This window comes from Cervus canadensis, chromosome 6 (genome assembly GCF_019320065.1).
Source record: "Cervus canadensis isolate Bull #8, Minnesota chromosome 6, ASM1932006v1, whole genome shotgun sequence".
Classification (NCBI taxonomy): domain Eukaryota; kingdom Metazoa; phylum Chordata; class Mammalia; order Artiodactyla; family Cervidae; genus Cervus; species Cervus canadensis.
Window position 1 is genome coordinate 10,601,617 of NC_057391.1, and position 14,620 is coordinate 10,616,236.

The 14,620-nt window shown below is 36.3% G+C and overlaps 1 protein-coding gene and 1 non-coding gene across 2 annotated transcripts in view; both read left to right on the plus strand.

Moving 5' to 3' along the window:
- The window catches only part of ERO1A (endoplasmic reticulum oxidoreductase 1 alpha), a 50,664-nt gene that overhangs the window by 11,007 nt on the left and 25,037 nt on the right, over positions 1-14,620 (plus strand). Inside the window, exons 4-6 of the mRNA XM_043470777.1 lie at positions 4,739-4,777; positions 10,466-10,542; positions 10,634-10,707. Of these exons, the coding sequence (XP_043326712.1) occupies positions 4,739-4,777; positions 10,466-10,542; positions 10,634-10,707 (190 nt within the window). The remainder of the gene's footprint in view (positions 1-4,738; positions 4,778-10,465; positions 10,543-10,633; positions 10,708-14,620) is intronic.
- TRNAW-CCA lies at positions 7,071-7,143 on the plus strand. Its single transcript has one exon. It is a non-coding gene; the product is annotated as a tRNA-Trp (tRNA).

Below are 14,620 nucleotides of genomic sequence, written 5' to 3' on the forward strand. Positions count from 1 at the left end.
TACTCCAGGTATCTGTTGACTTCCTACTTTTGCATTCCAGTCCCCTATAATAAAAAGGACATCTTTTTTGGGTGTTAGTTCTAGAAGGTCTTGTAGGTCTTCATAGAACTGCCAACTTCAGCTTCTTCAGCATTACTGTTTGGGGCATAGACTTGGATTACTGTGATATTGAATGGTTTGCCTTGAAAACAAACAGATCATTCTATCGCTTTTGAAATTGCATCCAAGTACTGCATTTCAGACTCTTTTGTTGACTGAGGGCTACTCCGTTTCTTCTAAGAGATTTTTGCCCACAGTAGAAGATATAACAAAGTAGTAGATATAACAAAGATCCATCTAGTCAAAGCTATGTTTTTCCTGGTAGTCACATATGGATGTGAGAGTTGGATTGTAAAGAAAGCTGAGCGCTGAAGATTGATACATTTGAACTGTGGTGTTGGAGAAGACTCTTGAGTCCCTTGGACTGCAAGGAGATCAAACCAGTCAATCCTAAAGGAAATCAATCCTGAATATTCATTGGAAAGACTGATGCTGAAGCTGAAACTTCAATACTTTGGCCACATGATGCAAAGAACTGACTCACTGGAAAAGACCCTGATGCTGGGAGAGATTTAAGGTGGGATGAGAAGGGGTCAACAGAGGATGAGATGGTTGGATGGCATCACCGATGTGATGGACATGAGTTTGAGTGGGCTCTGGGAGTTGGTGATGGACAGGGAAGCCTGGCGTGCTGCAGTCCAGGGATTTCAAAGAGTCAGACATGACTGAGTGACTGAACTGAAGTGATGTTATCTTCTACAGTGACTGTACCATTTTACTTTCTCACTTGCAGTGTACAAGGGTTCCAGTTTCTCCACATTTTTGCTAACACAGGGGCTTCCCTGTGTTAAAGGCTCAGACATTAAAGTCTGCCTGCAGTGCAGGAGACCCAGGTTCAATCCCTGGGTCGGGAAGATCTCCTGGAGAAGGAAATGGCAGCCCACTCCAGTATTCTTGCCTGGAAAATTCCATGGACAGAAGAGCCTGGCAGGCTGTAGTCCATGAGGTCGCGAAGAGTCAGACATGACTTGAGTGACTTCACTAAAATTGCTAACACTTGCTATTTTCTGTGTTTTTTTTGTTTGTTTGTTTGATTTTTTGGTAATAGCCATCCTAATGGGTGTGAAGTGATGGTGTTGTTTTGAGCAGCTTATTTGTATACATGTAAATATTGCTACATATACGTGTCTAGTATAAGAATAAGGCAAATGTAAAGTGTTATTTATGAGAATTTTATCATTAGCTGAATGAAAAGCAAGTTTTTAGTTATTTTAATCCTCATAGACATAGCATTTTGAAAAGTCAAGGGTTAACTTAGGAAATACCTTATGTTGCTATGATTAAAACATGAACATATCGTTAAAATGATATCAATTTAAATATTTCATTTTATTTCATTAGTTCTAGTATTTATATTTAGTAATAGGAAAAGTACTTGAGGAGATTCAAATTTACCAAGTACTTTTTTTACATGGCTTTTTACAATGCTAAAACTATGGTGGATTCTTATTAAAGACATTTAATTGCACTTACACATTAAATGGGCTATTATTAGCATTAGTCAGAACAAGCAGTCTGGCAATTATTGCAAATTTGAATCTCATCTTGAAACAGCATTACTTGTAATTATTTTAACACAGTGTAGAACTAGGGGTTGCCACCTTCAGAAGAAGATTGGAGCGGGCAGAAAAATCTGAGAGACGCATAGCATAAAGTGATAGCTTATTGATTCCCAGGTTGACAGACTGACAAATGAAATCCATTTTACTGTAAATCCTAGAGAAAACAGCCAAGTTTAGCGTTTAAGAAATGCTAAAAGTTACGATGTTTATTATCTGACTTGAGCCCACAGAAATGCTAAAATAAAATAATTCAGTGAAAGCTAGCAATTTGTACTGGGAAACTGAGAAAACCTACTTATTTCACGTTCTATAGAACTGGAGTCAAATGCCTTTCATGCCGATACCGCCCCCCTTACCCTGGCCTTTTTTTTTCTTGAACTGGGTTCTTGATGGAGAGAAGTCTTTAAAAAAAAAAAAAAATGTGGTCTTCCTTGGTGGTGCAGTGGGAAGTTCCCCTTGAGAAGGGAATGGCAACCCACTCCAGTATTCTTGCCAGGGAAATCCCATGGACAGAGGAGCCTGGTGGGCTACAGTCCATGGGGTAGCAAAAGAGTCAGACATGACCTAGTGACTAAACAACAACAGAAGATATTTATTCACCCCATAAATATTCTTATATTTTAGTGTAGCAGAGGAGTGCCATAATTAGACTGAAGATTCAGAAAGATTATTGGTAGTCTTATGGAGAGTAGGGAGCGGAAGATGGAATGGAGAAGGACTAGCATTAGCAATTGAATGTAATTTTATTCAATAATGAATATTTTTGAGGGTCTACTATGTACCTGGACCTGGGCATGTAAGATGAGCACTTGTCATGATGAAGTACTGGAAGAGAAACACTAAGTGATCATTTCAATACACGTGTGATAAGCCAATAATAGACATGCTGAAGGTGTACGCATGAGGAGCAAAGGAAGGGTAGAGGAGAGAGACAACAAGAAGCTCCACTCCAAATGACAACGAGGGAACGAGCCCTTTTAATTCCTCTTAGGACAAGCCTGGTCTCAGTTCTAATAGTTCCTAAGTAGGGCAGTCTATCACCACCAAAGAGTGATTAGAAGTAATTTCAAATACTTTTAAATACTTGCTTCAGGCTAACTAATCAGCTGTCCCATCTAGCATTTATATTGTACATTACTGAAATCTTGACATCTCACTATTATGTTCTTCATTATGTATCTTAAAAAGACATTGTAGGAATTCGCTGGCTGTCCAATGTTTAGGACTCCATACTTTCACTGCTAAAGGCCTGGGTTCAATCCCTGGTTGGGTAACTAACATCTCACAAGCCACATAGTGTGGCCAAAAGAACAAAAAAAAAAAAGGACATTGCATCATGAATACAGTGCAATTATCACATGTGCAATACATGTACAAGGTTAAACACAGTTAACTCACTACTCCGGAAGGTCTGCTGATGTTTCGTTAATTCCTTTTTGAGCTAAATGAGGAACCAAGACCAGTTTCTTTTTGTCAACACTTTGGTTTCTTTTTTCAGTTCATGTAGATACTTGGTTCAGGTTATACGTTGGGACACAGTGGAGATAGAAAAATAATAAAAAAATTGAAATTCTGTTCTTCCTATGGGGCTTTAATGGGGAAGGCAATGGCAACCCATTCCGATATTCTTGCCTAGAGAATTCCATGGACAGACTGTGGGGTCGCAAAGAGTTGGACACAACTAAGTAACTAATGCAACACAACAATGGGACTTTAAAATGCACATCTTTTGATTTGCACCCCTGATTCCAGAGAATATTTGAATGAGGCAGATTGTCTTCCCATGGAGGCTGGACTCTCTCTGAAGAGTTATTTATTACCTTTACAGTTAATTAGAACAATGTTCTTTCACTTCCATCAGAAAAACAATATTCAGTGTTAGTCCGGGAGTAAGAAATGAGCTCTCTGGTGGTTAAGTCTTTTGTAGGTTAATTAGAAAGATGTATCCAATAAAAATGGTACATATCCTTTGACCTAGCAATTCTACAAAGATTTTCACTTATAATTGGATAGATGTCCAAAGATGACCGTAAAGCAGCACTGAATATTGTGAAAATGTCAGTTCTGCTGAAATCAACCTGTAAATTTGGCCTGGTTTATTATATGAAAAAATTAGACACCATCTAAATATCTGGTCATAGGAGAAGACTATACATTGATCTAGTACAAAGTCTCGATGAGTACACAATAAAGTGTTCATCTCTGTGTGGCTCTTTCCCTTTGGAATCTATTTCAGGAATGCACTGAATATATTTAGCATTAGAATAGGACCCTGCAATTTACAGAGCTCTCTCACATACATCATTATCTCTACTCACAGCATCACTTTGAGGATAGGTAGATAGATCCTGTGTTATACAGTGGTCAACACAGAACTAAAACTAGTGCCATTTTCCTCTGAAAAGAACTGGAGTTCCTTAAAAAATGGTTGATTCCTAGACTGGAACAAGAAATATATAAGAGCCTGGAGTATCCTGTCATAACAGAAACAAAAAGTGCTGTTAAAGATTACTGGGGTAGGGACTTCCCAGTGGTCCGGTGGCTGAGATTTCTTGCTCCCAATGCAGGGGACGTGGGTTTGGTTCCCTGGTTGGGGAACTGGATTCTGCGTGTGGCAACTAAGTTTCCTGCATGATGAAACAAAGATCCAGCGTGCCAGCAACTTACACCCGGCACAGCCAGATAAATAGAAATATTAAAAAAAAAAAAGATGACTAGGGTAACATATAAAGGACACCAGTGCAGCTAAAGACACAGGCCACATAAAAAGGCCAGCACTTAGCCCCCAGGTGGTTAAATGTGGGACAGTCTGAGCATTAAGAAGAATAATGGCTAAGATTCTATTTTTATATTTCCATGCTCTAATGTGTGTAATCAATCCACAGCATAACTTATTGAATTTTTTGTTTATTTTTAAGAAATAATATAAAGATTGCCTAACTGTTCTCAGTTAAATATTAGCCTGTTAACTTCAGTCATTTGTTCTGTGCATTCTTCTTATAAATCATAGAACTATAAAATATTTTTTCAGAAGATAGAATAACTGTCATCTAAAAGCATTTTAAAATATTTTTCAGGATGAAGTTCCTGATGGAATTAAATCTGCAAGCTACAAGGTGTGTATATATACTTATTAATGTGTCTAGTATTGGGCAAAACTAAAAAAATTCACTTCCCCTACCAACTAATACCTCACTTCTCTGCTCCCCTGTACAGTGATACTCCTTGCAGTGGCTCTAATTATTTTTTCCTTCATTTTCTTTACCTTTTTTTTTTTTTTTAAATTAAAGCTTAAAAGAAAAATAAAAGTAGGGGGGAACCCCAAATTGTGTACACATCACCCAGCTTAAGGCATTACCAGTATATACGGTCAATCTTGTTTCATCTGTCCCTTCCACTCCATTCTCCCAATTATTTGAAAGCCAGTCTGAGATAAATCATTTTGTGTACAAATACTTCGTATGCATTTCTAAGACAGATGATACTTTAAAAACCCCACATGACCAAAGTCGGGGTCGGGTCTCTCTTGTTGTTTCGTAAATGCCTTAATGTATGTGCCTGTGTGCTCCGTCGCTTCAGTCCAACTCTTTGCGACCCTACGGACTGTAGCCTGCTAGGCTCCCCTGTCCACTGGACTTTCTGGCGCGGTTTGCTGTGCCCTCCTCCAGGAGCTCTTCCTGACCCAGGGATCAAACCTGCATGTCCTGCGTCTCCTGCATTGCAGGCAGATTCTTTACCCACTGAGACACCTGGAAGCCCTTAATAGTCAATTTCAAATAGGATTCACACATATTCCACACATTTCACTTGGTATGCGTCATACCTAAGGTGCTATTTGACTGGTCAGTGAAAAATCTGGGAAATTATAGATTAGGTTTATGAGAAATATGTATAAGAAGCAGAGGATGAGGAGTCCTGCATAGAGAGAGTAGTCCTATTTTATAGTGGCTTTATCCTTCATTGCATGGTGCAAATCAACCACTTATTACTATTTAGTACTTTTAAAATTTTACAGTGAATCCTTTTGACTGAAAGAACTAAAAGAGGAAAAAGAAAGTACATGTTTAATGAAAAATGAAGTACTGAATTTCCACTTCTCACAGCAGTCGATGATGATATATAACTCACACAAGGGTTATTGTTTACCATCCATAAGAACCATGAAAGTATCACTGATCCTATGAAAATCAAAACACACAGATCTGCTGACAAAGCCTGAGCAGCAGCTTTGTAAGTTAGTGGTTGTTTTAAGAAGAGTGTGTCTAAGACAGCTTAACATGTGCACACAATAAATGCAGACAATAAATTTACATATCATTTTGGAATGTGTGGTTGTCCATTTAGACTAAATAACTGTTCTAAATTAAAATTTTCTGATATTTTATTATGAAAATTTTCATACATACAGCCAAGTTGAAGGAATTTTCCTGTGAACACTGTCATACTGATCACCTAGATTCTACTATTAACATTTTCATAAACTCACTTTACTACATATTTGTCTATCTGTTCATCCTTATAGCCGTCCATTAAACCATTTTATCTTTTGGATGTATTTCAAGTAAGTTGTAAGCATCAGTACACATTGCCCTCACTATATGTTATTAACTAAATATATACATAACTAGAAGTATATCATTGAGTAGAGTCTAATATTTGCTTACATGTACATTTAATAAAATTGATATATAATGAAGTGCACACATCTTAAGTGTGCATTTGTTAAATGCATACACCTTTGTAACTTAGGCTTCTGTTTCATTACAGAACATTGCTGCTACCCTAGAAAGTTGTTTGATACCCCATCCCAGTCAGTCCATACACCTTCCCCAGAGGCAATCACTGTTCTGCACTTTTTCTGTGTTAGATTTAAGCTAATTTTGATCATTTTTGATTCTGCGTTTTTTATTCATACACAAAGAATGAAATCATAGCTATTAATGTGTTGGCTCCAGTGCAGAGCTTTGCATATAATTAAATGATGCCATCATCAGCTGTTTCAAATAATCATTTCAATTCCAGAATTAAGAAAAATATATTTATTTTTGGTTGTGCTGGGTCTTTGTTGCTTTGCATGTGCTTCTCTAGAGTGTGGGCTCGGCTGTTGTGGCATACAGGCTTTAGTTGCTCTGAGGCATGTAGGATCTTCCCAGACGAGAGATTGAACCTGTGTCCTCTGCATCGGCAGGTGGATTCTTATCCAATGCACCACCAGGGAAGTCCCAGAAATTGTTGGATTTTTTTCATTCAGTTGATGCTCAAAGTAAAATTTTCAGAAGTTCATTGTTGAAAAAAAGCATTTGTCACTGAATGTTAGTATAAATTCATTTAAAGTTCAAAATTGAAGATGAAGTATTTGTTTTGTGGGATTGATACACATATTAAATTTTGATGGAACAGTGTCCTGCTTCCCTGGTGGTCCAGTGGCTAAGACTCCATGCTTCCAATGCAGGGGGCCTGGGTTCGATCCCTAGTCAGGGAACTAGATCCCACACCTTGCAACTAAGAGTTTGCAAGCCACAACTAAAGATCCCACATGTCGCAACTAAGACCTGGCACAGCCAAATAATAAAATATTAAGGAAAAAGAAATGATGTCCTGGTAAATCAAGAAATATCCTTACTAAATCAAGAAATCTTACTAAATCAGAATTGTAATTGGTTGAGGTACATACATAATTCATAATTGTATCCCGACATGCTGTGATATGTTACTAATTAAGATACTATCAATTTGACAATACTATTGTCAAAATATATATATTTGTCAAAATATATAGGAGGTGCTGAAGGACAGGGAAGCCTAGTGTGCTGCAGTCCATGGGGTCGCAGAGTCGGACATGACTGAACAGCTGAACAACAAAATAGGATTTTGTATTTATATATACACTAAGTAATGACTATGAAGTTTTGGGGATGAAGCTTATGCTGAATAAAATATTACTTTAGCGTGGTAATAGTAGACTTTCTTTGCTCTCCATCATCGATCCAATTTTATAAATGTTTGAGCCTTTGAAGAACTACTTTGTTAAATAGTCCAAGAATCCTTCACTGGTATTGATCATTTGTAAATAAATGAGCCCTCTAAATGTTGATTGCATTTTCAAAATCAGTAGAGAATCATTATTCAAAGTATCTATTGGTGGACTGCTTAAAGAAAAGAACAAACAAATTTCAGCTTTTGAAGCTTTAGCAAGTTGTACTTATTATAACAAAGCTTGTAAACAAAGACCTGGATATTCATTGATATGAAAAGTAGGAAAGAACTGTACATACTAAGTGAAGAAAGCTCAAATGGTATACTGGATTAAATTCTCAAATTTTACAGTTGTGTTTTGGAGACTCTCCCCTTGTGGGAAGAGTCTCCTCTTGATGAACTCTTGTTTTTAACTGGATAAATGTATATTCTGAGTTATGAGGGAAGCACAAATTCTGACCTGAAATGGATTTAAATTAAGAAAGCTTACAATTTCATTTCTATTTGTAAAACATTTAAAATAATTAAAAAATAAGGATAATTTATTTGATGATTTTTGTCTTATTTATTAAAGAGATGTACTTAGAGGCAAAGAATAGAACTGTGAAAATATGTGGGCTAAAATATTTTCATATATTTACCTGTAGAAGTAATATTTTTCTCAGTTAAATTGAAAGTGGCTCAGTCATGTCCAACTCTTTGCAACCCCAGGAACTGTAGCCTGCCAGGCTCCTCTGTCCATGGGGATTTTCCAGGCAAGACTACTGGAGTGGGTTGCCATTTCCTTCTCCAGGGTATCTTCCCAACTTAAGGATCGAATCTGGGTCTCCTGCATTGCAGGCAGACTCCTCACCAGCTGAGCCAGGAGGGAAATCTTCTCAATTAAAAATTGTATCTTTGGAGAAGAGTCAATTGAAAGTTGGAGAAGGCAATGGCAACCCACTCCAATACTCTTGCCTGGAAAATCCCATGGACAGAGGAGCCTGGTAGGCTGCAGTCCATGGGGTCACTAAGAGTCGGACATGACTGAGTGATTTCATTTTCATTTTTCACTTTCATGCATTGGAGAAGGAAATGGCAACCCACTCCAGTGTTCTTGCCTGAAAAATCCCAGGGATGGGGGAGCCTGGTGGGTTGCCATCTATGGGGTTGGACACGACTGAAGTGACTTAGCAGAAGCAGCAGCAGTTGAAAGTATCAATGATTTCAAATTAACCTTAAAATTAACTTTGAAGAAGATTGTGGGCAATTTTGTAAAACGTTGAAAATAATAAGCATTTTAGAAAAATTATTTTTCTTCAGAAAAAATGCCAATGATGTGGTTTTGAGACAGATGTGACTTACAAAGCTGACTGAGTTATTAAATAGGAGCTAGGAATAGTTGTTTTCTTTAACTTACATTTTAATATTCAGGTAATCACAATAATAAAGTTAAACAACTTTTGCTTAAATATAGATAGGTATACTAAAATATGTAAGTGTATGTTATCTCTTGAACAAATTTTGTTTACTTTTTGATAAGTATTTTTAACTTTTTTATTTTGAGATAACTTTTAACTTATTGAAAAGTTGCAAGATTAATAGAAAGATATTTGTACACTTTTTATAAACATTCACTAATTTTTAATATTTTGCCTCAACTGTCTTAGCATGCTTAAATACATAGAGTTTTTTAAATCATTTAAGAGTTATACATCATGTGCCTTTACCCATTTATACTTAATTATGTATGTGTGAGCACATGCTCAGTTGTGTCTGACTCTGCAACACTGAGGACTGCAGTCCTCCAGACTCCTCTGTCCATGGTATTGCCTGGGCAAGAATACCGGAGTGAGTTGCCATTTCCTTCTCCAGGGGGTCTTCCCAACCCAGGGATAGAACCCGTGTCTCCTGCATTGCAGGCAGATGCTTTACCACTGAGCCACCAGAGAAGTCCTAATTATATACAAAAAGTAATTTTATTTTTGAAAGTAGTTTTTGAGTTGAATTTTCTTTAGGTCGACCAATGTGTTGAAACAAATCATTTCAAACAATTATGTCATTTCACTTATTTCAGTGTTCGCTTTTATCCTCAAAAGAGTCCTTGTCTGTACAGTCATTTGTATGATCATCCTTACAAGAAGGACATGATAGGCACTCAGTTTACATTTGTTGAGTGATTGAATTTGTGGTCTCCTGCTTCCAATGTCATCTTTTAGCTGTATGGTAGTGATGCCTGGTGTGTCGTGAAGTCTCATGATCCATACTTACTTCCCTTTTACACAGCAAGCAGAATACATATCGTAACTTTGACTTTGCAAAGAAATACAGTTGTTAACGTATTTTAAGCACCTAAAGATATTGGAGTATTTTTATAAGACTTGGTAGCCTCCGGGGCATTTTTAGAATTATGGTATTTAGAGTTGAAATAGATCGTAGACGCACATGATCTAGCCCAACCACTTATTTTATGGAAAAGAAAACTGATGCTCACAATTACGTCATTAGAAAAGTGGAACACTGCCCCATGACTCCTTGCCAAGTGATTTCTTTAACCTCAAAGATTTTCTTAGTGGACATTTTGATAGTTGTTGGACTATAAATTATTCTTTATTTTGTAAACATAATAGTAAGTTGTATTCTCCAACAAAACAAAGAGCAAAGCCTTTTACTTATATTTTAGCTTCAGGAAGAATGTGAGGCTTATTTATTTATTTTTTTTTCTTGTAAAGTTTTGAAACCAAGGGGATGATGCTAGCTCTAAAAGAACCTCACATGCCTTCGACAGTCTTCTTAAAAGTTTTTAAAGTACAATCAATTGAATTCTATTTCTTTCCCTTTTGTTTTAGTATTCTGAAGAAGCCAATAATCTCATTGAAGAATGTGAGCAAGCTGAACGACTTGGAGCTGTGGATGAATCTCTGAGGTTTGGTGTTTTATTTGCAATAGTATTTTATGCTTTTTCAGGTGAAATGTTAACTTAAGAAAAAGAGTAACTCCATTTTCTTTGTTTAAAGTGAGGAAACACAGAAGGCTGTTCTTCAGTGGACCAAGCATGATGATTCCTCAGACAACTTCTGTGAAGCTGATGGTATAACATTTTTTATACTATGCATGTTAAGATTGTACCTAAGGAAGAAAATTCTTTTGAAATAATTTAAAGAAAAAAAAAATCCTCAGTTTCTAACAGTTTGGCAGTTCCTCAAAAAGCTAAACACAGAATTACCATGTGACTTAACAGTCAACTCCTCAGCATTTACCCCCAAAAGATTGAAGACAGTAAAGCAGATACTTGTACACCCTGTTCACAGCAGCCTTATTCGCAACAGCCAATAGGTGGAAACAACCCAAGTATCCATCAGCTGCTGCTAAGTCACGTCAGTCGTGTCCGACTCCGTGTGACCCCACAGATGGCAGCCCGCCAGGCTCTCCCGTCCCTGGGATTCTCCAGACAAGAACACTGGAGTGGGATTTAAAAAGAAAACCCAGTTTCTGAAAAAAAAAATTCACCTCCTGAGTTTGCAGTTCTGTGTACTTAGTAATATATATATTTAACTTTTGTAATGTATACAGGTACTTTGTGTAAACTGCTTTGTTGTACTGACCTTGGATTGTTAAATATTTTCCTTAATGATGATTTGTGTTGTTTTTTGGAAAGAAAATAATGAACCATGAGTTATGTCTGTGACATTTAAATAAAACCAAGCTAGAGCTGTGGTATGATTAAAATCTAGGAGTCCTAGAATGCATTAGAACATTTGATTTATGGATTTTTAAATTAGATTTATAGATTCTCCCAGTCTTCCATTGTTTCTTTTTAGTATCTCCTTTTTTGTAAGTTTACTTGTTAGCATTTTAACTGGCTAAACAAAATTAAACTGAGTTGAGTTTTTGTATCCTTCTTTGCTTCTTTTGGAACAGACTAATGATCTTTCAAAAAAAATCAGTGAAAAGAATGATACAGATCATTTTAACTATAAGCAAAAGACGAATCTGAAACACCCCCCTCCCCAAAAAAGGGAAAAGAAAAAGGGAAAGTACTCATTTTTAATTTGTGGCTTCATTTTGGAGGAAAAAAGTACATAAACTTTACTTAATGAAAACCATAAGCATATTTTAGTGGATAATATCTGTAATCCATTGTTTCTAATTCCCAAATCTGAAACTTTGAAAAATGGCTATTTTTCTCCTTAAATTTAGTGCAGATTCACTCAGTATGAATATTCATGTGTTTTTTTTTCATGTTTTTTACTACAGAAATATTTATGTGTTTGTTTAAAGGTTGCTGCCCCAATCTCTCCTGGAACAATATTCAACATATGTTGCATGTACTATATTACCGTTCTAAAATCTGAAAAGTTATTAATTTCAAATCACATTTGGGCCCAAGGGTGTTGAGTAAAGAACTGTGGACTTATACCTAGTGTTAGGCCAATAAGGAAAGGATGATAAAATGCTCTCCCAGCCCTAATTTTGCCATCTTTTCTGCAAGGATTCTTTGGCCTAAACATTGTTATGTGAGATAAAATTCACCTTGTAACATGGCAACTTATATTTTTTTTAGGCCTGCAGTATTAGAGAAAGAATGGGAATACCTTTACCAAAGCATCCTTTTAAAGCTACATGCTTACTTTTGTGTCACAAATCAGTAATTCATTCCATATATGATGGAGTTCTGTTATCTTGGCTGAATAACTTGTCCACATATTTTTGTTTCTTCTCTTACAGGAGGGTGAATATATTTTTTTAAAAAGGACAGCTTTATAAGAAATAAATAATGTATGTAATGGTAGATAGAGGATAGGTATTTTGTAAATCTTTTTTTTTTTCAGATATTATTTTTATTTTTCTTATAACAAGTCTATAAAGTAAGCATTTGTCTTACTTAGGACTTGTTTTTTTTAATAACCTTTCAGTATTTTATTTTATTTTTAAAAAATTAATTAATTTATTTTAATTGAAGGCTAATTATAATATTGTAGTGGTTTTTGCCATACGTTGACATGAATCAGCCATGGGTGTACATGTGTTCCCCATCCCGAACCCCCCTTCCACCTCCCTCCCCATCCCATCCCTCAGGGTCATCCCAGTGCACCAGCCCTGAGCACCCTGTCTCATGCATTGAACCTGGACTGGCGATCTGTTTCACATATGATAATATACATGTTTCAATGCTATTCTCTCAAATCATCCCACCCTCACCTTCTCCCACAGAGTCCAAGAGACTGTTCTTTACATTTGTGTCTCTTTTGCTGTCTCGCATATAGGGTCATTGTTACCATCTTTCTAAATTCCATATATATATATGAGTATACTGTATTGGAGTTTTTCTTTCTGACTTACTTCGCTCTCTATAATAGGCTCCAGTTTCATCCATCTCATTAGTACTGATTCAAATGCTTTCTTTTTAAATGGCTGAGTAATATTCCATTGTGTATATGTACCACAGTTTTCTTATCCATTCTTCTGCCGATGGGCATCTAGGTTGCTTCCATGTCCTGGCTATTATAAACAGTGCTGTGATGAACATTGGGATACACGTGTCTCTTTCAACTCTGGTTTCCTTGGTGTGTATGCCCAGCAGTGGGATTGCTGGGTTGTATGGCAGTTCTATTTCCAGTTTTTTAAGGAATCTCCACATTGTTCTCCGTAGTGACTGTACTAGTTTGCATTCCCACCAACATTGTAAGAGGGTTCCTTTGTCTCCACACCCTCTCCAGCATTTATTGTTTGTAGACTTTTTGATAGCAGCCATTCTGACTGGCATGAGATGGTATTTCATTGTGGTTTTGATTTGCCTTTCTCTGATAATGAGTGATGTTGAGCATCTTTTCATGTGTTTGTTAGCCATCTGTATGTCTTCTTTGGAGAAATGTCTGCTTAGTTCTTTCGCCCATTTTTTGATTGGGTCACTTATTTTTCTGGAATTGAGCTGTAGGAGCTGCTTGTATATTTTTGAGATTAATTCTTTGCTTTGTTTCCTATTATTTTCACCCATTCTGAAGGCTGTCTTTTCACCTTGCTTATAGTTTCCTTCGTTGTGCAAAAGCTTTTAAGTTTAATTAGGTCCCAATTGTTTATTTTTGCTTTTATTTTCATTACTCTGGGAGGTGGGTCATAGAGGATCCTGCTGTGATTTATGTCAGAGGATGTTTTGCCTATGTTTTCCTCCAGGAGTTTTATAGTTTCTGGCCTTAGGTTTAGATCTTTAATCTGTTTTTAGTTTATTTTTGTGTATGGCATTAGAAAGTGTTCTAGTTTCATTCTTTTACAAAGTGGTGACCAGTTTTCCCAGCACCATTTGTGAAAGAGATTGTCTTTTCTCCATTGTATATTCTTTACTCCTGTGTCAAAGATAAGGTGTCCATAGGTGTGTGCATTTATCTCTGGGCTTTCTATTTTGTTTCATTGATCTATATTTCTGTCTTTGTGCCAGTACTGTACGGTCTTGATGACTTTACCTTTGTAGTATAGTCTGAAGTCAGGCAGGTTGATTCCTCCAGTTCCATTCTTCTTTCTTAAGATTGCTTTGGCTATTTGAGGTTTTTTGTATTTCCATACAAATTGTGAAATTATTTGTTCTAGTTCTTGAAAAATACCGTTGGTAGCCTGATAGTGATTACATTGAATCTATAGATTGCTTTGGGTCATATACTCATTTTCACTATATTGATTGATTCTTGATTCATGAATCAAGATTGATTCTTGATTCTTCCGATTCATGAACATGGTATATTTCTCCATCTATTTGTGTCATCTTTAATTTCTTTCATCAGTGTTTTATATTTTTCTATATATAGGTCTTTTGTTTCTTTAGGTAGATTTATTCCTAAGTATTTTATTCTTTTCATTGCAATGGTGAATGGAATTGTTTCCTTAGTCTCTCTCTCTTTTTTCTCATAGTTAATGTATAGGAATGCAAGGGATTTCTGTGTGTTAATTTTATATCCTGCAACTTTACTATATTCATTGATTAGCTCTAGTAATTTTCTGGTGGGATCTTT